The sequence below is a fragment of the Haliotis asinina genome, chromosome 6, assembly GCF_037392515.1.
Source record: "Haliotis asinina isolate JCU_RB_2024 chromosome 6, JCU_Hal_asi_v2, whole genome shotgun sequence".
Lineage (NCBI taxonomy): Eukaryota > Metazoa > Mollusca > Gastropoda > Lepetellida > Haliotidae > Haliotis > Haliotis asinina.
This window is the reverse complement of record NC_090285.1, coordinates 16,306,483-16,333,220: the sequence shown is the minus strand read 5'-3', so window position 1 is coordinate 16,333,220 and position 26,738 is coordinate 16,306,483. Positions and strand designations below refer to the sequence as shown.

Below are 26,738 nucleotides of genomic sequence, written 5' to 3'. Positions count from 1 at the left end.
CTTACATTCAAACTTTTCATGACTGCGATTGAAAATTGATCCTGCATGAAAATACTTGAGAACAAAAAGCAATACAATTGTAAAAGTGTAATCATTCGCTGAGTTTCAAGTTCATGATTGATCAAATTTATTTTTTAGTGATCGGCGTATGAAGAGGTGGTAGAGTTGTTTCCCTTGTATCATTTCCTTTCTTCCGAATGTTCAGAATTAGACCATGACAACCTGGAAAGGTTCCCTTTTTTCAGATTTGCGCTGCAGTTAAGACGTAATTTCAGATTGTCCGAACATGATTTCAATGTTCACTGTGTTTATTTGTCTATCTTATTTAATTCCAACAAACAGCCACTTTGAAAAAGACAGTGAGCCGCCGAAGTTGCTAGTGATTTCGTTCGATGGATTCAGGTGGAATTATTTGGAACGGACAGGTACTCCGAACTTCGATGTTTTCTTGAAAAATGGAGTTCATTCAAAGAATGGCCTCAAGAACGCGTTCATTACCAAGACATTTCCAAACCATTACACATTGGCGACCGGATTATGGGAAGAAAGCCATGGGATCGTGGCCAATACGATGTATGATCCAAACCTGAAAGAAGTTTTCACTCTGGCAAATAGAGCCGATCAAACCAGTGCAAAATGGTTTGATAACGGAGGTGAACCTGTGTGGGTGACGAACCAGCTTCAGAACTCTCACCACAGAACCGGTATAATGATGTGGCCGGGAGGAGGTGCACCTGTCAAAGGTGTCCAAGCTACGAGGAACATAATGTTTGATCCATCTGTTAAAAATGAAACAAGAATAGATACCATTTTAAACTGGTTCACATCTTCATATCCTATCAACCTTGGTCTCCTTTATTTTGAGCAGCCAGACGGGTTTGGTCACCAATTTGGTCCCGATTCCATCCAGGTGACAAGAATGATTGGAGGTTTGGACAAAGTAGTTGGTTATCTGTTGAAGAGCATGAAGGAGAAGGGCTTGTTGCAAAATACAAACATTATCATAACAAGTGATCATGGATTTGCGAGCACTCCGCCTGAAAAAGTCATAAATTTGGATAAATACATTGATCCATTGTCCTACAAAATATTTGCAAGTAACCCAGTTGGAAATATTTTGCCCAGTGAAGGTGAGTTGAAAATTCATTGCAGACCAGTCACGTTAAACAGCAATATTATAAAACTTTAAAAGGCACCCTTTTTCAGATTAATTAATACTCCCTAAAGGTCGGAAAGGGTACCAAACCCTAACCCCAAGGATTGGAAAGGGTCCCTAAGTCTAGCCCAAACCTTAACCCTAAGGATTATAAAAGGTGGTGGCTGGCTGGTGCTGTGCCCAGTAAACTACATTATGGCCTATAAGTGTAATGATCATTTAGTTCAAAAAGATTACATTTTAGGCAAAGTAACACTTTTTTACCTGACATCAATCTGGTATGCTGACCTTTTTATGTTGTAAAACTTGGTCTTCCTACATGCCACCATGTCTACCTTCAACAGCTGTTACTATATATTAAGAATTTGATTGATTCCTGTGAGCAGTAGTTAAAATGAGCTAACAATAGACAATGGCTGTGTGAGATGGGTCCCATATATATATACAAGTGACTACCTGAGAGGATGTGACTACCTGGGGACTCCCTCAAACAATGGAGAAGGAATTCTGCATTTGTCACAAACACGTCTGCAAGTGTTATGCTTGAAAGTTAGGGTGACTATTGAGGAGAAACATTTATGGCGACAGCAATATTACAGTACTATTGCTATAATGTTTCTCTCCTTGATTTGACTCATTTGAAGTTATTTACCAAATGAATGTATTGTATAAGTTAATTATATGTAAGTTGAAGTAATTTCAGTCTCTTTTGATAGCTGACATCAAACTGAAACCCTGATCAAGTAAACAGTCAAAACATGAACTCGATGAAACAGCAAGCCCCCATTCAGACATTCTGTATTTTGCAAGGCAGGTTTATCATTGGAAGTCAATTACTGTCAATGCATTGATAGTTTTGGTTTATACCGTCGATTAACTGCTGTTTCAGATTCAACAATTGCAATCCATCGATAGTTTGATGAATCACTGCAGCCCAAATATTATTAAAGTAAAGAAACAATCACAGTCATTAATACTTTTGAATGTTATTGATTGGCATGAATAAAAAGTAAACAAAAATTTATTGACTAATGTTTGACAAACGTTTGAGCAGTACTGGACAATAATTGTTCATATCGAACTCCTATGTGCATATTTGGTAAGAACATAAATTCACTGAAATATACTTTTCTGAACGCTAATTCATTGGATTCAAGATATATATGTGTTTTTTTTGCTTCTTTTCAATACTGTACATACAAAATATGCTTTCTCTTACAACACATTGTCATAGCATGCAGCTTAATATTACTCATGTTCGGTGAGTGATAATTTTTAATCTCACAGTGTGAACATATGGTTACACTAATTTCCTGCTGAGAGATATGACATGGTTGACAGACTACCCACACTGCAATGGTTGTATTTGCGTGCGACTTAAACAGTGGCTTTAAAGCCAGTGTATATTTGTTCAGTTAAGCAAGCTGAGATGAAACAAGTTCAAAGATAATGCTGAACTATACCACTGTACACGGGCTATTTTTGATAAGTTGACTGAAAAGTATATGGTACTGACTGTTCTGTTATTGACAGACAGCAACAGCTGTCTGTACGTCTTGTTGATTTCATAGTGATTGTTTGTTGCCACTGTCAGTGAATAAATGTTATTGGCAGGTGATCATAAATTTGAATGGTCATTTTAACTTTAAAATATTTACTCTGGAGTGTAATGATAAAGCCTCCATTTTTGATTCCCTATATTGGTACGATGTGTTTGGCCCATTTCTGGTGTCCCCTGGCGTAATATTGCTTGGATATTGCTAATGTCAGGTTGTGTGGTTCAAAACAATGCTCACACAATCACTCATGCAATGTATTACAAACCAATATGTATGCCAGTACACAACCCTATTGCTATATCGTGCGTTTATCAGGTCATATAAAGGATAGTGTTATACAATCTGATGAGGTCACTGTTTGAAGTATGCATGTGATGCTGATCTAAGTGTTTCCTTTTGTGCACTGATAATGTAGACAGACAGCTTCAAATCCGTATGAGAATTTAGCTTCAGGAAACCTCTTGTTAACAAAGTGAGTGAGTGAGTGAGTGACTGTAGATTCTCCAATCAACAGTATTCCAGCTATATTACGCCGGCCTGTAAATAATAGAGTCTGGACCAGACAATCCGGTGATCAACAGCATGAGCATTGATCTTTGCAGCTGGGGTACGATGACATGTGTCAACCAAGTCAGCAAGCCTGACCACCTGAACCCATTAGTCGCCTCGTACATCTACAATAGGGATGGGCCACTGAAGATAAATTTTAACCCGGGTCTTCACAGGTCCCATGTTATAAGAACAGACAGCAATATCGAGTGGTCAGGCTCGTTGACTTGGTTGACATAAGCCATCTTATCCCAGTCTCGTTGGTCGATGGTTCATAATGTCAATCATTGGATTGTCTGGTTCAGACTCAATTGTTTACAGATCGTGATCACATTGTTGGAAAGTTGTTGAGTGAGGCATGAAATAACAGTCAAGCAAACATCAAATCTTTTTGCAGAAACACAGACCCATAAAGAAACCCTGGATTCTTCCACATTTACTAAATATCTGATAGCATGGTGGACAGCAAAAAGAACATAAAAGAAAGTGATTCTAAATTGTTTGGTACTTCATGAAATTTTTCATGCTTGATCACTTTGGACTAAGTGAACATCACTTTTATTGATCTTGATATCGACAAGGCCATTGGTGGCCCATTTGTCATCCTCAATATCTCCAGGGTATATGTTATGATAAGTCTCCACTATACCCTGGATGCATCTACGGCTTGGCACGAAAATTTCATTACTAGTACCTCCCTTTGCTGGCTCCACATTCTCACAGTAGCCAATCAGCTAAGCTGCAATTACAACTGAACATGCCAGTGTCAACAAAGATAGCGGTCGCAGCTGAGAAGGTTTGTTTGCAGTGCGACTCAGATTTTTAGGAAATCATACAGATGCATTGATAGGTCCAAAAAGTGAAAAAAGTACATGCAAGAACTCCTCCTGCCTCTTTCAGGCTCATGTTGCTTAGTTTAATTGGTTAGATAATTTAAAAAGCAAAAGTGAGTTACGTACAACAGCAGTGATGTAGCATCAATTACCAACATATTTATCTCTATTGTGTTGTTGTTTATAGACCTGTTTACTCAAGAATGGCAATGGTACACAAGTGAAACAAAACACAAGATTACTGTTATTCCATTAAATTCCATTCAGTGCTTGAAATGTACTCTTATGGTTTTACAGTATTCCGATATTGAGAAAATAAGGAGTATGTACTCCTGATGTTGAACAATTATCTGGACCCCTGTTTGAGCCTGGAACACTTCTGGCTTCCGACTGCATGATTTTGCTGGAATGCTGTTAAAAGCAGCATAAAACTATTCACACTCACTTTATCTTTCCTCTCAAATTCAGCTGACTCAATGTGATATGAACGGAATATCGTTCGAAGAGACACTAAATGTATGTTTCACACTGTAATCATTGTGGCTACATAATCAAATGGGTTCTACTTTTGAAAATACTTATCATTACAGGTTTGCTTGAAGAACTGTATGCAAATCTAACGGCAGGATCCAAAGCTGATGGGCACTTTACAGTTTACAAGAAAGAAGACATACCAGACAGATACCACTACAAGCACAACGACAGGATTATGCCGCTCCTTATAGTGCCCAAAGACACTTACCAGCTTACAAGGAATGGCACAGTTGTAAATGAATGTAAGTGGTGGGGCTACTGTTCTTGAAACACTTTTCATGTTGAATATTTCTCAAAGTATATAAGGCCAGTTTTAGCTGATTCATTAATATCTTAAGATATCATTTAGAAAGGAGGTGGGGTAGCCTAGTGGTTAAAGTGTTTTTGCACATCACACAGATGAAATGGGTGCAATGTGTGAAGCCCATTTCTGGTGTCCCCCCACCATTATTTTTGCTGGAATATTGCTAAAAGTCGTAAAACCAAACTCACTTGCTCACTACAAAGGAGGTTTGGTTGCCCCACAGTTCTCTGTGCAGAATTCAACAAATCTGGGTTTGAATTCCAGTTTGATTGTAGGTTTCAGTTATAGTGTTGCTGTTGTGATTTTGTCTGCTACTGTTCATTGTGCTTGTGTGTGCACTGCTTAATGCTGCAAAATCAGGCCAGTTTTTCTCCTTTTTTTGTTTTGCATATTTACCAAAATATTGGCTCTTAAATTCTTGTTGGATGTGATGTTTCTGAAAGGACTACAAGATTGTTGCTGATGTTAATGTATTCCTGCCAGTCACCAAAGTATGAAATTTGTTGGAAATGGATGCTTTACTGAGTATTCAGAGGAGACTTCCTGAATCATGAGTTATATGTGTATGTATCTGTCATGACAAAATGGTGATTATGCTAGAATGTGGTTATAACAAGCTCAAAAGGACCGCTGGTTTTAGTTTGTTATAACCATTTTTTCTAGTTCACATTACCACTAAAATGTACAGCAAGTGTCCACGTTGAAAAAGAAGTTGGTTATATCTCTGTTCATTTCAATACAAGCGTGGTGATTGCAAGAATAGTTTAGTATGTGGTACAATAGTAAATGAAAGTCATGTTCATAGGAGCAGACGTGTTTGTGTGAGAGCAGGCAGCACATACAGTAGTTGGCCCTAAAAATAAGTTTCATAATACATGCATGGTGACTGTATTAAAGCATAGTTTAGTGTATGACACAATGGATAATGGAATACTGGTACCTGTTTGAGGGGAGCAGACATATTGTGGGAGAGCAGACGTGTTTGAGAGGGAGCTGATATGTTTCGGGGTGTGCAGACAGTAAATGCAGCAATTCACCAGCACAAAAAAATAAGCTTGTTATGTACGTCAGATCATAATGCAAGCATGGTGATTATAATTTATATTAAAGCATAGTTTAGTGTACAACACAATGGACAATACAGAGCAGACATGTTTGACGGGAGCAGACATGTGTGAAGGGAGTTGACGTGTTTGGGGGAGAGCAGACATGTTTAGAGGAGTGCACACTTGTACGTCCCTTTATTCAACTACAGAAAGATAATGGTGGAATTCACCTATTCTGTTTCTAGCCAGATTGTTGACTGGAGTTCAGAGCTGAATCTATCCTGTATCATTTAAAAACTGAGTTTCTTATTTCCACCAGTTCATAATACAAGCATGGTGATTATATTTAAAGTATATGACACGATGGATGATGGGAGACCAGTTTTAGGGGAGCAGACATTTTTGGGGGGAAGCAGACATGTTTGGGGGAGAGCAGACATGTTTGAGGGACAGCAGATGAGTACATTCCTTTATTCAACTACAGAAAGATAATGGTAGAATTCACTTATTCTGTTTGCAGTCAGATTGTGGACTGCATACAACACTGTCTATATCCTATATCATTTGCATTTATGAAACGTCTGCTGGCCATATGTATGAGATTATTAGATATAAACGTTCAGTATGTGAAACTGTAGCAGCAGTAGCATCTGTTGCAGGCTGTCATAGAGATGATTAATTGTCATCAACACCATCACCAGCTGATATACTGCTAACCCAGCCAGTGATTGAGGTATATATCTGTACAAACAGAGGAAAGAGTGAATGTTAATTTAGTACTGGGGTTTTGGTGTAGAATTGAGTGAGATGAGGATATTACCTTTTTTAGCTTGGAGCTTCAATTACAGCAGTAATTCTGTTCGTGTTACATTGTCAGTAGTTCTAAAGTTTGTTAAAGCTAGTAGGGTGGTGGGATAGCCTAGAGGTTAAAGCATTTACTCGTTATGCTGAAAAAAAAGTTTCAGTTCCCCACATGAGTTGAATGTGTGAAGCCCATCTTTGGTGTTCCATTCTGTGATATTGATGGAATATTGCTGATAGTGGCGTAAAACAATACTCACTTATTGTTAAGGCTAGAAAGCGAATGCTTCCTTTCAGAAAATTTTGAAAGAAACAATTGACCCCATTTAAGAAGTTGAACTTTTGAGATGTAAAAATTCAGATAATGAGCTTCTGGAAAGACAAGAAATACCAGGTACTGGTGATTCAGCTGAGCATTCATTGAATTTAGCACTCCTAATCTCATTGTGACCAAGCCCTGTCGTGATTTGTATGTAAACAAGTGTACCTGCACTGTAAGGCAGCCATTTGTGTTGATGGTTTCATTGGTTACCATGGTTACATGAATACAAAATAAAGATCTGAAACATTGATAAAGATATTTGTAGGAAATTTGTAATGTGTGATCATGATGATTATCATGATGATTGAGACATGGTTTAGTTTATTCAGTATCCTTGAACTGTTTCAAATATTTTGGGAGTGACAGATTATCTAGGATTCTAAATTAAAAGAACTAAATGCAGTTGGTAAATTAGAAATATACTCCTCAAAAAAAGTTAAGGACCAGTGGATTTTTCCAACATTGTTTGGATACATTCAGGTAAAACACTATTTTGAGCATCACTGAGGGATCATTGCTGTGAAGAAAGATAACAAAAACCAAATGATGAAACTGGAGTCTGTAGTAACACAGACAAAGACGTCGTTAGGGATACAGCCACTTCATTACAGAAACCAGCATTCATCTAACCCTTGGAAAATCCACTGTTAACAAGTCTAGTAGCGGGTATGACCACCCCGTGCTCGGATCACAGCTTGGCAACGTCTTGTAAAGCTGAGGACAAAGTTGTGGAACACCTGGTTTGGAATCTGTTGCCATTCCTGAACAAGAGCATCTGCAAGGTCATTTAAGGTTGTTGGTGCCACTGGAAGTTGTGAAATGCGAGTCTGAAGAGCATCCCAAGCATGCTCTATTGGATTGAGGTCCGGAGAGTATGCAGGCCATTCCATATGTTCAGTGGATTCTCTTGCAAGATAATCATTGACAACTCTTCCTCTGTGAGGTTGAGCATTGTCATCTATTAAAATGAAGTCATCGCCAATGGCACCAGCAAATGGTCTAACAATGGGATCCAGGATCTCGTCTCGATATCTCAAAGCAGTCAGACTGCCATTCCTAATGACATACAGGTCTGTGGCTCCATCAAGAGAGATGCCCCCTCAAACCATGATTGACCCCCCCTCCAAATCGGTCATGTTCCACCACAATGCAGTTTGCAAGTCGTTGATTTTTCGATCTCCAAACACGCCTACGTCCATCATTAAAGTCCAGCCAAAACCTAGACTCATCTGTGAACAAAATGTTCCTTAGTGAGGCTCTGTCAAGATTCACATGTAATCTGGCAAATTCTAGCCTGTTTGTTCTGTGATGCACTGCCAAAGGTGGGCGTACAGCTGGCCTGCAGGCAGGCAAATTGCTAGTGTGGAGTCTATTCCTTACTGTCTGATCAGAAATCAGGATACCTGTAACATTTCCAAACTCAGAATTTATCCGTTTAGCAGATTTTAACCTCTCCCTCTTAGCAATCATAACCATTTCTCGGTCCTGACATGGAGTAGTCTTCTTTGGACGTCCTCTCCGAGGTCGCTGCTTCACAGACCCTGTCTGCTGATGACGTTCACGTAGTCTACTGATCACACTGTGACTCACATTAAGTCTCCTGCCAATTTCTCTAAACGACAGACCAGCATCTAAAGACCAATAGCTTGTGCTGCCGCTTCTACCGATAAGTGCCTTCTGTTGGGCATTTTGCAGCTACCAAATGTTGTTTCAACTCCGACAAATCAAAAGACCCTCATCTAGTGAGACTGCACACTACAGCAACTCTAAGATGGCAAATCAATTGCTTGAAATTCATGTTTTCCCTTTACATTCACCGCGTTGCACGTTTCCCATGCAGCACGAACCATGCAGGCAGTGTGTAGCAAGGTATATATGGTTGCGTTTTGGCGCCATAGTTACAAAATCCAAACCCCAGAAAGTAAGGTCATCAGACCCAAAAATATTAGTGGTCCTTAACTTTTTTTGAGGAGTATATGTTGCTATTTTGTTCAAAATTTGAGTTCCCGTGTTTCTTATTTTCCTAATTCCAGAGCCATTTTTACATTGTAACAAGGCACAATCAAGCATTAAATTCCTTTCCTCCATAATCAGAAAAACAAGCCATCTCATCCATGCTAGTGTAGTATCCATTACTGGAGTAACATGGAGAAAGGAATATAAACATATTATTCTCTTGTTGAATTTTTTATTGGCATTTGCTTCATTCTTTTGCAGGGTAGGGTAAATCTGTGGAAGAATAAAATGACCTGAGACTAAATGTATCAAACAGTAATTTCATGATTATTTTCATGTAAGCCTTTTGGTAACACAGGTCCATGTTGACTGTTGAGAGCCGCTGGCAATCATGTCAAGTGATAGGCTTGTGACAGAAACCTGCAGATCAGGATGTAGAGGTGTATGACACACTCAGTGTTGGTTAATCTGATGAAAGGATGCATAAACATGTGACTGACATTTTTAAGCTATATTTGCATGATTAACCCTCTGTGTGCCATGATAATGAATATGTTGTCTGTCTGTGACCTGACAGTTTCATGAGACTGTGTGTTGTCTATGACCTGACAGTGCCCTGAGACTGTATGTTGTCTATGACCTGACAGTGCCCTTAGACTGTATGTTGTCTATGACCTGACAGTGCCTTGAGACTGTATGTTGTCTATGACCTGACAGTGCCCTTAGACTGTATGTTGTCTATGACCTGACAGTGCCCTTAGACTGTATGTTGTCTATGACCTGAAAGTGCCTTGAGACTGTATGTTGTCTATGACCGGTCAGTGCCCTGAGACTGTATGTTGTCTATGACCTGACAGTGCCCTGAGACTGTATGTAGTCTATGACCTGACAGTGCCCTTAGACTGTATGTAGTCTATGACCGGACTGTGCCCCAAGACTGTATGTTGTCTATGACCTGACAGTGCCCTTAGACTGTATGTTGTCTGTGACCTGACAGTGCCCATAGACTGTATGTAGTCTATGACCTGACAGTGCCCTTAGACTGTATGTAGTCTATGACCGGACTGTGCCCCAAGACTGTATGTTGTCTATGACCGGTCAGTGCCTTGAGACTGTATGTTGTCTATGACCTGACAGTGCCCTTAGACTGTATGTAGTCTATGACCTGACAGTGCCCTTAGACTGTATGTAGTCTATGACCGGACTGTGCCCCAAGATTGTATGTTGTCTATGACCTGACAGTGCCCTTAGACTGTATGTTGTCTATGACCTGACAGTGCCCTGAGACTGTATGTAGTCTATGACCTGACAGTGCCCTGAGACTGTATGTAGTCTATGACCGGACTGTGCCCCAAGACTGTATGTTGTCTATGACCTGACAGTGCCCTTAGAATGTATGTTGTCTATGACCTGACAGTGCCCTGAGACTGTATGTTGTCTATGACCTGACAGTACCCAGAGATTGTATGTTTTCTATGACCGGACAGTGTTCCGAGACTATATTTTGTCTATGACCTGACAGTGCCCTTAGACTGTATGTAGTCTATGACCTGACAGTGCCCTTAGACTGTATGTAGTCTATGACCGGACTGTGCCCCAAGACTGTATGTAGTCTATGACCTGACAGTGCCCTTAGACTGTATGTAGTCTATGACCGGACTGTGCCCCAAGACTGTATGTTGTCTATGACCTGACAGTGCCCTTAGACTGTATGTTGTCTATGACCTGACAGTGCCCTTAGACTGTATGTAGTCTATGACCTGACAGTGCCCTTAGACTGTATGTAGTCTATGACCGGACTGTGCCCCAAGACTGTATGTTGTCTATGACCGGTCAGTGCCTTGAGACTATATTTTGTCTATGACCTGACAGTGCCCTTAGACTGTATGTAGTCTATGACCTGACAGTGCCCTTAGACTGTATGTAGTCTATGACCGGACTGTGCCCCAAGACTGTATGTAGTCTATGACCTGACAGTGCCCTTAGACTGTATGTAGTCTATGACCGGACTGTGCCCCAAGACTGTATGTTGTCTATGACCTGACAGTGCCCTTAGACTGTATGTTGTCTATGACCTGACAGTGCCCTTAGACTGTATGTAGTCTATGACCTGACAGTGCCCTTAGACTGTATGTAGTCTATGACCGGACTGTGCCCCAAGACTGTATGTTGTCTATGACCGGTCAGTGCCTTGAGACTGTATGTTGTCTATGACCTGACAGTGCCCTGAGACTGTATGTAGTCTATGACCTGACAGTGCCCTGAGACTGTATGTAGTCTATGACCGGACTGTGCCCCAAGACTGTATGTTGTCTATGACCTGACAGTGCCCTTAGAATGTATGTTGTCTATGACCTGACAGTGCCCTGAGACTGTATGTTGTCTATGACCTGACAGTACCCAGAGATTGTATGTTTTCTATGACCGGACAGTGTTCCGAGACTATATTTTGTCTATGACCTGACAGTGCCCTTAGACTGTATGTAGTCTATGACCTGACAGTGCCCTTAGACTGTATGTAGTCTATGACCGGACTGTGCCCCAAGACTGTATGTAGTCTATGACCTGACAGTGCCCTTAGACTGTATGTAGTCTATGACCGGACTGTGCCCCAAGACTGTATGTTGTCTATGACCTGACAGTGCCCTTAGACTGTATGTTGTCTATGACCTGACAGTGCCCTTAGACTGTATGTAGTCTATGACCTGACAGTGCCCTTAGACTGTATGTAGTCTATGACCGGACTGTGCCCCAAGACTGTATGTTGTCTATGACCGGTCAGTGCCTTGAGACTGTATGTTGTCTATGACCTGACAGTGCCCTTAGACTGTATGTAGTCTATGACCTGACAGTGCCCTTAGACTGTATGTTGTCTATGACCGGACTGTGCCCCAAGACTGTATGTTGTCTATGACCTGACAGTGCCCTTAGACTGTATGTTGTCTATGACCTGACAGTGCCCTTAGACTGTATGTAGTCTATGACCTGACAGTGCCCTGAGACTGTATGTAGTCTATGACCGGACTGTGCCCCAAGACTGTATGTTGTCTATGACCTGACAGTGCCCTTAGAATGTATGTTGTCTATGACCTGACAGTGCCCTGAGACTGTATGTTGTCTATGACCTGACAGTACCCAGAGATTGTATGTTTTCTATGACCGGACAGTGTTCCAAGACTATATTTTGTCTATGACCTGACAGTGCCCTTAGACTGTATGTAGTCTATGACCTGACAGTGCCCTTAGACTGTATGTAGTCTATGACCGGACTGTGCTCTGAGACTGTATGTTGTCTATGACCTGACAGTGCCTTGAGACTGTATGTTGTCTATGACCTGACAGTGCCCTGAGACTGTATGTTGTCTATGACCTGACAGTGCCCTTAGACTGTATGTAGTCTATGACCTGACAGTGCCCTTAGACTGTATGTAGTCTATGACCTGACAGTGCCTTGAGACTGTATGTTGTCTATGACCTGACAGTGCCTTGAGACTGTATGTTGTCTATGACCTGACAGTGCTCCGAGACTGTATGTTGTCTATGACCTGACAGTGCTCCGAGACTGTATGTTGTGTATGACCTGACAGTGTTCTGAGACTGTATGTTGTCTATGACCTGACAGTGCCTTGAGACTGTATGTTGTCTATGACCGGACAGTGCCCTGAGACTGTATGTTGTCTATGACCGGACTGTGCCCCAAGACTGTATGTTGTCTATGACCTGACAGTGCCCTTAGACTGTATGTTGTCCATGACCTGACAGTGCCTTGAGACTGTATGTTGTCTATGACCTGAAAGTGCCTTGAGACTGTATGTTGTCTATGATCGGTCAGTGCCCTGAGACTATATGTTGTCTATGACCTGACAGTGCCCTTAGACTGTATGTTGTCTATGACCTGACAGTGCCCTTAGACTGTATGTAGTCTATGACCGGACTGTGCCCCAAGACTGTATGTTGTCTATGACCTGACAGTGCCTTGAGACTGTATGTTGTCTATGACCTGACAGTGCCCTTAGACTGTATGTTGTCTATGACCTGACAGTGCCCTTAGACTGTATGTAGTCTATGACCGGACTGTGCCCCAAGACTGTATGTTGTCTATGACCTGACAGTGCCTTGAGACTGTATGTTGTCTATGACCGGTCAGTGCCCTGAGACTGTATGTTGTCTATGACCTGACAGTGCCCTGAGACTGTATGTAGTCTATGACCTGACAGTGCCCTTAGACTGTATGTAGTCTAAGACCGGACTGTGCCCCAAGACTGTATGTTGTCTATGACCTGACAGTGCCCTTAGACTGTATGTTGTCTATGACCTGACAGTGCCCTGAGACTGTATGTTGGCTATGACCTGACAGTGCCCAGAGATTGTATGTTTTCTATGACCGGACAGTGTTCCGAGACTATATTTTGTCTATGACCTGACAGTGCCCTTAGACTGTGTGTAGTCTATGACCTGACAGTGCCCTTAGACTGTATGTAGTCTATGACCGGACTGTGCCCCAAGACTGTATGTTGTCTATGACCTGACAGTGCCCTTAGACTGTATGTAGTCTATGACCGGACTGTGCCCCAAGACTGTATGTAGTCTATGACCTGACAGTGCCCTTAGACTGTATGTAGTCTATGACCGGACTGTGCCCCAAAACTGTATGTTGTCAATGACCTGACAGTACCCAGAGATTGTATGTTTTCTATGACCGGACAGTGTTCCGAGACTATATTTTGTCTGTGACCGGACAGTGCCCCAAAACTGTATGTTGTCTATGACCTGACAGTGCTCTGAGACTGTATGTTGTGTATGACCTGACAGTGCCTTGAGACTGTATGTTGTCTATGACCTGACAGTGCCCTGAGACTGTATGTTGTTTATGACCTGACAGTGCCCTTAGACTGTATGTAGTCTATGACCTGACAGTGCCCTTAGACTGTATGTAGTCTATGACCTGACAGTGCCCTTTGACTGTATGTAGTCTATGACCGGACTGTGCCCCAAGACTGTATGTTGTCTATGACCTGACAGTGCCTTGAGACTATATGTTGTCTATGACCGGACAGTGCCCTGAGACTGTATGTTGTCTATGACCGGACTGTGCCCCAAGACTGTATGTTGTCTATGACCGGTCAGTGCCCTGAGACTGTATGTTGTCTATGACCTGACAGTGCTTTGAGACTGTATGTTGTCTATGACCGGTCAGTGCCCCAAGACTGTATGTTGTCTATGACCTGACAGTGCCTTGAGGCTATATGTTGTCTATGACCGGACAGTGCCCTGAGACTGTGTGTAGTCTATGACCTGACAGTGCCCTTAGACTGTATGTAGTCTATGACCGGACTGTGCCCCAAGACTGTATGTTGTCTATGACCTGACAGTGCCTTGAGACTGTATGTAGTCTATGACCTGACAGTGCCCCAAGACTGTATGTAGTCTATGACCGGACTGTGCCCCAAGACTGTATGTTGTCTATGACCTGACAGTGCCCTTAGACTGTATGTTGTCTATGACCTGACAGTGCCCTTAGACTTTATGTAGTCTATGACCTGACAGTGCCCTTAGACTGTATGTAGTCTATGACCGGACTGTGCCCCAAGACTGTATGTTGTCTATGACCTGACAGTGCCTTGAGACTATATGTTGTCTATGACCTGACAGTGCTCTGAGACTGTATGTTGTCTATGACCTGACAGTGCCTTGAGACTGTATGTTGTCTATGACCTGACAGTGCCCTGAGACTGTATGTTGTCTATGACCTGACAGTGCCCTTAGACTGTATGTAGTCTATGACCTGACAGTGCCCTTAGACTGTATGTAGTCTATGACCGGACTGTGCCCCAAGACTGTATGTTGTCTATGACCTGACAGTGCCTTGAGACTATATGTTGTCTATCACCTGACAGTGCCCTGAGACTGTATGTTGTCTATGACCGGACTGTGCCCCAAGACTGTATGTTGTCTATGACCGGTCAGTGCCCTGAGACTGTATGTAGTCTATGACCGGACTGTGCCCCAAGACTGTATGTAGTCTATGACCTGACAGTGCCCTTAGACTGTATGTAGTCTATGACCGGACTGTGCCCCAAGACTGTATGTAGTCTATGACCTGACAGTGCCCTTAGACTGTATGTAGTCTATGACCGGACTGTGCCCCAAGACTGTATGTTGTCTATGACCTGACAGTACCCAGAGATTGTATGTTTTCTATGACCGGACAGTGTTCCGAGACTATATTTTGTCTGTGACCGGACAGTGCCCCAAAACTGTATGTTGTCTATGACCTGACAGTGCTCTGAGACTGTATGTTGTGTATGACCTGACAGTGCCTTGAAACTGTATGTTGTCTATGACCTGACAGTGCCCTGAGACTGTATGTTGTTTATGACCTGACAGTGCCCTTAGACTGTATGTAGTCTATGACCTGACAGTGCCCTTAGACTGTATGTAGTCTATGACCTGACAGTGCCCTTTGACTGTATGTAGTCTATGACCGGACTGTGCCCCAAGACTGTATGTTGTCTATGACCTGACAGTGCCTTGAGACTATATGTTGTCTATGACCGGACAGTGCCCTGAGACTGTATGTTGTCTATGACCGGACTGTGCCCCAAGACTGTATGTTGTCTATGACCGGTCAGTGCCCTGAGACTGTATGTTGTCTATGACCTGACAGTGCTTTGAGACTGTATGTTGTCTATGACCGGTCAGTGCCCCAAGACTGTATGTTGTCTATGACCTGACAGTGCCTTGAGGCTATATGTTGTCTGTGACCGGACAGTGCCCTGAGACTGTGTGTAGTCTATGACCTGACAGTGCCCTTAGACTGTATGTAGTCTATGACCGGACTGTGCCCCAAGACTGTATGTTGTCTATGACCTGACAGTGCCTTGAGACTGTATGTTGTCTATGACCTGACAGTGCCCCAAGACTGTATGTAGTCTATGACCGGACTGTGCCCCAAGACTGTATGTTGTCTATGACCTGACAGTGCCTTGAGACTATATGTTGTCTATGACCGGACAGTGCCCTGAGACTGTATGTTGTCTATGACCGGACTGTGCCCCAAGACTGTATGTTGTCTATGACCGGTCAGTGCCCTGAGACTGTATGTTGTCTATGACCTGACAGTGCTTTGAGACTGTATGTAGTCTATGACCGGTCAGTGCCCCAAGACTGTATGTTGTCTATGACCTGACAGTGCCTTGAGACTATATGTTGTCTATGACCGGACAGTGCCCTGAGACTGTGTGTAGTCTATGACCTGACAGTGCCCTTAGACTGTATGTAGTCTATGACCGGACTGTGCCCCAAGACTGTATGTTGTCTATGACCTGACAGTGCCTTGAGACTATATGTTGTCTATGACCGGACAGTGCCCTGAGACTGTATGTTGTCTATGACCGGACTGTGCCCCAAGACTGTATGTTGTCTATGACCGGTCAGTGCCCTGAGACTGTATGTTGTCTATGACCTGACAGTGCTTTGAGACTGTATGTTGTCTATGACCGGTCAGTGCCCCAAGACTGTATGTTGTCTATGACCTGACAGTGCCTTGAGACTATATGTTGTCTATGACCGGACAGTGCCCTGAGACTGTGTGTAGTCTATGACCTGACAGTGCCCTTAGACTGTTTGTAGTCTATGACCGGACTGTGCCCCAAGACTGTATGTTGTCTATGACCTGACAGTGCCTTGAGACTGTATGTAGTCTATGACCTGACAGTGCCCCAAGAATGTATGTAGTCTATGACCGGACTGTGCCCCAAGACTGTATGTTGTCTATGACCTGACAGTGCCCTTAGACTGTATGTTGTGTATGACCTGACAGTGCCCCAAGACTGTATGTTGTCTATGACCTGACAGTGCCTTGAGACTATATGTTGTCTATGACCGGACAGTGCCCTGAGACTGTATGTTGTCTATGACCTGACAGTGCCTTGAGACTATATGTTGTCTATGACCGGACAGTGCCCTGAGACTGTATGTTGTCTATGACCGGACTGTGCCCCAAGACTGTATGTTGTCTATGACCTGACAGTGCCCTTAGACTGTATGTTGTCTATGACCTGACAGTGCCTTGAGACTGTATGTTGTCTATGACCGGTCAGTGCCCTGAGACTGTGTGTTGTCTATGACCTGACAGTGCCCTTAGGCTGTATGTAGTCTATGACCTGACAGTGCCCTTAAACTGTATGTAGTCTATGACCGGACTGTGCCCCAAGACTGTATGTTGTCTATGACCTGACAGTACCCAGAGATTGTGTTTTCTATGACCGGACAGTGTTCCGAGACTATATTTTGTCTGTGAGCGGACAGTGCCCCACAACTGTATGTTGTCTATGACCTGACAGTGCCCTGAGACTGTATGTTGTCTATGACCTGACAGTGCCTTGAGACTGTATGTTGTGTATGACCTGACAGTGCCCTGAGACTGTATGTTGTCTATGACCTGACAGTGCTCTGAGACTGTATGTTGTCTATGACCTGACAGTGCTCTGAGACTGTATGTTGTCTATGACCTGACAGTGCCCTGAGACTGTATGTTGTCTATGACCTGACAGTGCCTTGAGACTGTATGTTGTCTATGACCTGACAGTGCCCTGAGACTGTATGTTGTCTATGACCTGACAGTGTTCCGAGACTATATTTTGTCTGTGACCGGACAGTGCCCCAAAACTGTATGTTGTCTATGACCTGACAGTGCCCTGAGACTGTATGTTGTCTATGACCGGACAGTGCCTTGAGACTGTATGTTGTCTATGACCTGACAGTGCCCTGAGACTGTATGTTGTCTATGACCTGACAGTGCTCTGAGACTGTATGTTGTCTATGACCTGACAGTGCCCTTAGACTGTATGTAGTCTATGACCTGACAGTGCCCTTAGACTGTATGTTGTCTATGACCTGACAGTGCCTTGAGACTGTATGTTGTCTATGACCTGACAGTGCCCTTAGACTGTATGTTGTCTATGACCGGTCAGTGCCCTGAGACTGTATGTTGTCTATGACCTGACAGTGCCTTGAGACTGTATGTTGTCTATGACCGGTCAGTGTTCTGAGACTATATGTTGTCTATGACCGGACAGTGCCCCGAGACTATATGTTGTCTGTGACCTGACAGTGCTCTGAGACTGTATGTTGTCTATGACCTGACCGTGCCTTGAGACTATATGTTGTCTATGACCGGACAGTGCCCTGAGACTGTATGTTGTCTATGACCTGACAGTGCTCCGAGACTGTATGTTGTGTATGACTGGACAGTCCCTGAGACAATATGTTGTCTATGACCGGAGAGTACCCTGAGACTATATGTTGTCTGTGGCCTGACAGTACCCTGATACTATATTTTATATATTATACAATATAATATCTCCAAGCATCATCTACGAGGAAGGAGACTGTGTTTTAAATCATTGTGAAACTTCAAAGCTGGAAGCACCTATGTAGATATACTGAAGAAACGTAAATTTAAAAAAAATGAAGTCTCATAAAAGTGAGCATCCCTGTCTTCCATTTAAAAAGTTGACAAAAAGCCAGAGTTGTGTTTCTTTTGAGTAATTTTTGGTTTGGTACAACTAGAAAAAAGGCAAATATGCTTGTTTGAAGCTTGTGTTGTAGTTAAAATAACTTAGACTGAAAGGGTCTACATGATGAAAGCTCATCCATGTAGTTGGACCAACCACTTCCATTATCAGAGGACACAGTACAATGTCCATTGTACAGTGATACATGAAAAATGTGCTCTCATATTCATAATTGTTTTAACCCTTGCAATGTGTAATTTTTTATGGTTCAGTATGGCTTCATGAGGTAACTTTTTGAGATATGTCAGAAGAAAATTTAATTCTTAGTTTAACATTACTGCATTGAAGGCAGTATTTAAATACCTCTGAGTTTTATGAAAAAGAGAAGGTTGAAAGAAATACATGCTTTGAACAGCATGACCGATTTACCTGCCCATTTGTCTGGAACCTTTGGAAAAGACAAAAAAAACCAAATATGCTAGCTTGAAGCATGTGCAGTGTTTGTCTGTAGTCAGAGTAACTTGAGACTAAAAGGGTTTACATAATAAGTTCAAACATGTCATAGGATAAACTACTTCCATTATCACAGGACACAGTACAAAAAAATGTCCATTGTACAGTGATACATGAAAAATGTGTTTTTGTGAACCTTTCTCATATTCATAATTTTTTTGGCCATTACAGTATGTTCTTTTTTATGGTTCACTGTGGGTTCATAAAGTAACTTTTTTTTAAATACATCAAAAGAAAATTTAATGCTTAGTTTAACATTATTGCATTGAATGCATTATTTAGATACCTCTGAGTTTTATGAAAAATGGAGGAAATCCTTATTTTGAACAGCATGACCAATTTGCCTGTCAAATACAATTTGTCTGGAACCCTAGGTACATCCATGAAACATAGTGACATGTGTCAGTGGTTGTTTAGTTTAGTGGCCAATAAAAGTATTTACTAAGAATCTGTGTTACTTGGACAATAACATGGTCACAATAGCATTTTAACTGTCAACAGCCATCTGGCCTTGCAAATGTGTGTATCACATGTTTTGACTTCAAACATGCATGGAAGATCATGTCATGTGACAAAAAGCACATGCATTAGACAAAGTGCACACTCACCGTTGCAGACATGTAAAAAATGATGTCCGCTTCCCATTTGTCAGCTGACGGAAAAGATGTGATTAACAGGAAAGTGAAAGGGGTCATCTAAAATGTGGCTAAATTTGTCCTGGTATTGACATTGTGAGATTCCATTGTCCGTATAAATTACCTCGTGAGGAAAGGGAGGATTTACAAGAATTGGGTGTTATGCTGTCTCAGCTGATGTGTGTCTCAATATCCAAGCAGATTGATGCTCATAATGTCAATCACTGGATTGTCTGGTTCAGACCACACTAGAATATGGAATACCAAGTGTGGCGTCACCAACCATTCATTAATTCATCTTCTATGTCCACAGTAGGAAACCATGGCTGGGACAACTCTCTCCAGGACATGCATCCATTCTTCCTGGCAATGGGACCATCCTTCAAGGCCGGCGCCAGTGTGGACATCTTGAATAATGTCGATGTGTATCCCCTCATGTGTCACCTCCTGGGTCTTGAGCCAGCACCAAATAATGGTAGCTTACAGAATTGTCTCCCCTTGTTAAAGATGGAGGCTGAACATGATGATTATACTGCTGCAACATTTGGAACTTGTAAGTGCTCTCTGTGTTTTGTCATGATTACAGCACACATTTCTGTCTTTTGCGTTAGCCAGTGGTTGATAGTATTAGGTATTGCAGATATTGATTTTGGTGAAAATTGCAGAAGCACTTCTTTGGCATATGCTTCTTTGATTCCGTTGTGATATCAGAAATTTCTCTTGCTAATATTGTCCTAATCTTTGGCTAAATCATTCATTTGGGCAATATGTAATGCACTCACTGAAATTATGAAGCTGATGCCAAATTATTAAGGATATCATGGACTTCATGGTAAATTGTGCTTTGACAGGCGATATCACACACACATTCACTGGCTATATCTTGCACTGATATATTCATTGGCAATATCTTGCACTCGTACAGTCACAGGCGATATCTTGCGCTTACACAGTCACACGTGATATCTTGCACTTACAGTTACACAGTCACAGGCAATATCTAGCACTTACACAGTCACAGGCAATATCTAGCACTCGTACAGTCACAGGCGATATCTTGCACTTACAGAGTCAAAGGCGATATCTTGCACTTACACAGTCACAGGTGATATCTTGTGCCTACACAGTCACAGGCAATATCTAGCACTCGTACAGTCACAGGCGATATCTTGCGCTTACACAGTCACAGGCAATATCTTGCACTTACACAGTCACAGGCAATATCTTGCACTTACACAGTCACAGGCAATATCTTGCACTTACACAGTCACAGGCAATATCTGCACTTACACAGTCACAAGCAATATCTAGCAATCATACAGTCACAGGCGATATCTTGCGCTTACACAGTCACAGGCATTATCTTGCACTTACACAGTCACAGGCGATATCTTGCACTTAAACAGTCACAGGCGATATCTAGCACTTAAACAGTCACAGGCACTCATGCATTCCATTTCACACAATTAGACAACACAGATGCGGGATGAATCGAGTGAAGGGTTCTCCATGTTTCATGGATCACTGGATACAGACTGTTCAGCTGCTGCTTGTGTTTCAGATATCCTCATCCTCATCCTAATAGCGCTTATTGCGGGCGTCTTCATGGTGGCTGCGTGCCGTCAACACCGATACCTGAAACGCAAACAGAAGCAGCTGCTGCCACTGACCAACCTCCAGGGGATGGTGCGGTATGCCACGCCCCCCAACGGTGCCAAGATTCCCCTGCTTTCAGACACAGATGAAGAGGATGAGGAATTGGACTAGATTCAGGACTACAAGAGCATAACCAGAATCAAGTGTTGTAAGATGAAGAGAGCAAGTATAGGAATGTAATTAAAGTACACAAGTCAAGTAATATGAGATGGAAAGAACATGACCGAGATTCCTATGTCAGGATATGTAGGTACTAGGAATCATTGTGTTAAGTGGGCAGCACCTTTGTGTCCTTTATACACCATTCCATGTTATCTACCTTACATAGGTGAATATGAGTCTTGCTTGTGCAGGACTGAAGCATTTGATGTAATGGTTATGCTACAGTGATCAGGAAATTTATGTACCAGCCATAATCAGAATGCCAGCAGATTGCTTCGTCTGTGTTTAAAGGCACATTGTCACACCACGTTTCTCTGCAAACACATGTGCATTTATCTCCATAATACTAACTATCAGCCCTCAGGGAAACTATAATATAATTTATTTGTAAGAAAGTATTTAGATGACAATAAGTTAAAATAAACGTAAACGCTTTGAATGAATTAATGCAACATTGCATTTAATCGATTCTTGTATCCTTTCTACCACCTTAACACTATTTCAAGTGGACCTCATAGAGTTATGTCCTTTGGAGTGCTCTTTATCTTGTGGTTGAAGCCAGTTTGGCAAACACCGACAACACCTCGTTCGACAGTTTTTGATGTAAGGAGCAATGGTTTACATTCTGTATATGGCAAGTGTTATCTGTTTGAAAACTGTTTGCCTCAAAGTTTCAGTTATCAATTTCAAGCAAATTGTAAGGGATAATAAGTCTTTCATTGCATCAGTAAGAAGTTAAAGTCAGTGCACATATGTCCAATATATATAATACCACCCAAAATATTGTCCAAAATGTGTGACATCATGCCTTTGAAAATGTGGAAAGTTGTTGACTGTGTTGAGGAATTTGTGGAAACAGTAGGTGGGCTGTGTCGATTGAGATGATGAGTATGATAATATAATTGTGAACATGTGAAATTATGAACCTTGTATTTAGAGATTTGCTACTTTAGGATCAGACTATGACAGATTAAATGATGCAGCTGTGAGTGAAAATTTGATTGTATCGCTGAGATTGAATGGGAGGTAGCATTTGGGACTTTTTGGTTTTGTGTCTGTTCTGAAGTATGCTTTCATTTGTATAGACTGACGTTCATGCAGTTGGTCACTTGGCTGACTGGTCCAGATTCTATTACTTACATATTTATCCAGTTTATTGCTAAACTGACTCATTTTAATACATAGGATACATTGATGGTCCAATTGTCAGAGGAGCTACTACTCACTCTGTTGAGTTGTCTCCCTTGGGCACTCCAGAAACCTTTGATCCTCCTTCAAACATTTGCTCTTTCTGATTATGTTTTGTATTTTGTCAGAACCATACCTGGTCTTGTGTGTTTTATCAAAGGATCAAATGTCTGAAACCTTCAGCTTCTCATTTATTGCTCCGTGACTCATTTTGCGATGTGGTCCTGTGCACAAAGCTCAGGTCACGAATCAGTTGAAGTTAAGCACCATCGAGCTCGGACAGTCCGTGGATGGGTGACTGTGTTTGGCAGCTTGACTCCTGAGAGTTTCTAGGACTTCAGTCCTGCCCCACAACGAAGCACATAGCACATGTGGTCTCACCTAAGGCAAGTGAGTTCGTTCAAAATTGCCTCTGTTCACCCAGCAGAAAATGGGTAACCGATGGAATAAATCATGTAACCACTAACCTTCTAGCACCTAACAGGCAGACAAAATCATGTCAGTCATAACAGGGCCTGGGGTAGCCTTTTGGTTAAAGCGTTCACTTGTTATGCAGAAGACCAAGGTTTGATCCATCACATCGATGCAAATTGTGAAGCCCATTTCTGGTGTCCCCTACCCTGATATTGCTGGAATAAAGGGGCATAAAACTACACTCACTTAGAGGTTACAGTGTATTACCTACATTTTCAAATTTTTTCTTAGTGCTAAGATAGTTGTAAATGCTATACGTTAACATTAACTTATGAGTATCTTAGTGCTAAGAAAGCCTTGAAAATCTAGACCCAGGTTTACAACTTATGATGTAAACATCTTTGGTAAATTTTCAACAGTGTTTGGGTGTGACTCAGTGTAAATGACACTTTTTCTGTTTGAATGACACAGAATTACAACTGTGATATTTACGGGACATTGTTATTGAGTGCATATATTGGATAAGTGCAGACGTGTATGTTAGTAGTTAGATTTTTGTGTCTTTTACATATTTTCATATGGCTGTTTAGCTTTATATTGAGGTTTGATGTGGGTCAGCTTACAGTGTAATTGTGAGTGATGATGTGAATGATGAAAAATTTAACAATGTCAGTTTAAAAACTTTATTTATTATATTAGAAGCAAAGGAAATGTCTAATGTCCTTAAACATTGAATCGTCGTTGAATCCTTGATTCAAGGGAAACTTAATTTTGTCTTTTCACTAAGGTTATGCCAAGGAACTCTTTACTTTGAGGCTTAATGTCTTTTGCCAGAGGGGTAGCCTACCAGTTAAGTGTTTGCTTGTCATGACAAGGTCCTGAGTTCAATTCCCTAAATGGGTGCAATATGCGAAGCTCATTTCTGGTGTTCCTGGCGTAATATTGGTAGAGCATTGCTAAGAGTGGCGTAAAACTGAATTCACTCATTCACTCACTTAATGTCGAACATTTATTTGAGTTGACTCATAAGTTTATATGGTTTGCTGTACTATTTGGCTACAGATTTCACAAACTGATTTTGGTGTGATATGTTACAGTGAATGTTTGAAATGTGAACATGAATGAAGGGTCTGCCAGGTAGTGTTTATTTCATTCCAAAATGTTGTCTTTGTACATGTCTTAGAACTATGCTTTGTTACAAAGAACTGTCAAACGTTTGTTTGTCAGTTGTGTTTTAGGTTAGTAGGGCATATAATCCAGCTAAAATGGATTACTGGTTTATAACCTCTCATGTGTTGGTGTAACATCTGGTACTGGTGCTGTATATAAATATGACAGGGTTCGGTTTAGTGCTTTGTTACTTGCACTGGTGCAACCTGATATTACCATGTGCAGCCTAGTTATGAGTCAATCCTGCACAAGGTGCACGTCAGTTGTTCAGAAAAAATCAACAACAAATCTAACATTAGAAGCATAAATATGTCAGCTTATTTTTCTTCTACACTTGAAACAGCTATGACACTGAAACACTGCTGTTCAGACACGTCTCTGCTATGACAGTTCCTGTAAACAGGGATCATCTGTGTCTCTGTGTTGCTATGTTTTCATGGGTACTGCTTCACAGAAATATGTTTATGTGCACTGAAACCTCTGATGTTTTCGCACACTATGCTGCAACTGGAATTAGGCAGATACAGTTAGGTTTTTATCTTAGGTTGCAACTGGTGCAAGTAGCTTAACATCTCTTAAATCGATCCCTGTATGATATTCACAGACAGTGTCCTTGAAACCGATAATGGTACATGTGAACATGCTGTTGCTGACAGCATCACAGTGGATTGATTTCACCATCCAAACTATGTCAGTGGCACTTAATATGAATAATGGTGTTATCTTCAAATATGGCACACTCAGTCACCTAATTAATCAGTTTCTTTCCTGTTGTTTCCCCTGCTGTGATATTGCTTGAATATTGCTAAAAGCAGTGTAAAACCATTCTCACGTATTCACTCCTACAGATCTCTCACATCTTCATTTGAAAGGTTAAACTTTAGTTCGAGTGATCACAGGGATGTGTATTATGTAGGTTAACCTTTAGTTTTGAGTGATCACAGGGATGTGTATTATGTAGGTTTACTTTTAGTTTTGAGTGATCACAAGGATGTGTATTATGTAGGTTAACTTTTAGTTTCAAGTGATCAGCAGGATGCTTAATAATCAGATTAACCTTTGATTTCCAATGATCACAGGGATGTTTATTTTGTAGTTAACCTTTAGTTTCCAAATGAATGTGCATTTTAGTAGTTAGCTTTTAGTTGTCATCACAGGGATGTTTATTTTGTAGGTTATCCTTCAGTTTACAGTGATTACAGAAATAATTGTTGGTTAAACTGTTTTTTCCAGTGATTGTAATGTTTATTTTGTATGTTAACCTTTATTTCCCATTCACCAGAGATGTTTATTTTGTAGTTAAACTTTAGTTTCCAATTAGTTTCCATGATCATGAAGTTGGTTTTGCAGGTTACCCTCTATTTTCCAGTGATCACACTAATGTTTATTTTGTAGGTTAACCTTTATGTTAACCAATTATCACAGAGATGGTTATCTGGTAGTTAGTTTAGTTGCCAATGATTACAGGGTATTTATTTTCAAGATTAACCTTTATTTTCAATAATCGCAGGGGTGTTTATTTTGAAGGAACATCAGTGTATGTAGTATTTTAATGTTAACTTCATATACATGTCCCTTCACTGCATGTAATGGACTTTGTGATATACAGACATTCCTGTCATGGTTTATGTTTCTTTTCCAGTATAAACATTCCTTGTTTTCAGGACATATCAATTCTTTTTCACCCCAGGGGAAATGCATATCAATGCACATATTTCTGATATTTGCACAATGTGCACTGTGTGTCTGTTCAGTTATTCTACGCATTTGATTGGCTGATTGTGAACCCTGACCTTTATGGGATATTGATTACCTAATATTTCAAATTCTGATTCTCTGTATATTATATGATGTCATTCAGGTGTGCATATATTGCTTACGGTGTAAATATGCTGGTACATTGAGATAATTGATAAAAAATATATTTAGGCCAGGCTAATTTATTTCTTGCTTTATAGGTTATGGACCTCAGAAAACAAAAGGCAAGAGGGAATTATTTTTGTTAAGAAAATCATCTGTCAAAGCAAAACCCACATGAGTTTCCATTTTAAATCTTGATTTGTTTATGTCAACTATAAAAAGTTGAGTGAGTGTAGGTTTCATACTAATTTCAAGTATTTCACGTGTATCACATTTACATAAGGATATTTTTTCTTATTCTTGAAAAATCTGGTGGTTCCATATTACAAGAAATAGAATTGGTCTGACCTTATGATTCAATTCATTATTCTCAGTTATCATTGAATTCCGTTTAGTACATTGTCTTACATGCTCCTTGTTTCATGTGATACGTAATGAAGTAGAGACTTCATCTCGAATTCAGTACATGACCATATTTGTTACATTCCTTGTATTCTGTTTGTTTGTCCCTTTGTTGCTCAAATGTCATCTATGCACAAATAACACTTATATATCATTTTCA

The 26,738-nt window shown here is 41.1% G+C and overlaps 1 protein-coding gene across 1 annotated transcript; it reads left to right on the top strand.

The window, feature by feature from the left end:
* The first annotated feature begins 181 nt into the window (after positions 1 to 181).
* On the top strand, positions 182 to 26,738 carry LOC137287106 (ectonucleotide pyrophosphatase/phosphodiesterase family member 5-like). Its single transcript, XM_067819242.1, has 4 exons — positions 182 to 1,130; positions 4,688 to 4,873; positions 20,040 to 20,279; positions 21,288 to 26,738. The coding sequence occupies exons 1-4, from the start codon at positions 287 to 289 to the stop codon at positions 21,491 to 21,493; spliced, it is 1,476 nt and encodes a 491-aa protein (XP_067675343.1). The 5' UTR covers positions 182 to 286; the 3' UTR covers positions 21,494 to 26,738.

Excerpts from the sequence above, each read along its gene's own strand:
- LOC137287106 (XM_067819242.1), top strand. The coding sequence starts at position 287 with ATGATTTCAATGTTCACTGTGTTTATTTGTCTATCTTATTTAATTCCA. Across the intron at positions 1,131-4,687 it reads AAATATTTTGCCCAGTGAAG|GTTTGCTTGAAGAACTGTAT; the intron begins GTGAGTTGAAAA and ends TTATCATTACAG. Across the intron at positions 20,280-21,287 it reads TGCTGCAACATTTGGAACTT|ATATCCTCATCCTCATCCTA; the intron begins GTAAGTGCTCTC and ends CTTGTGTTTCAG.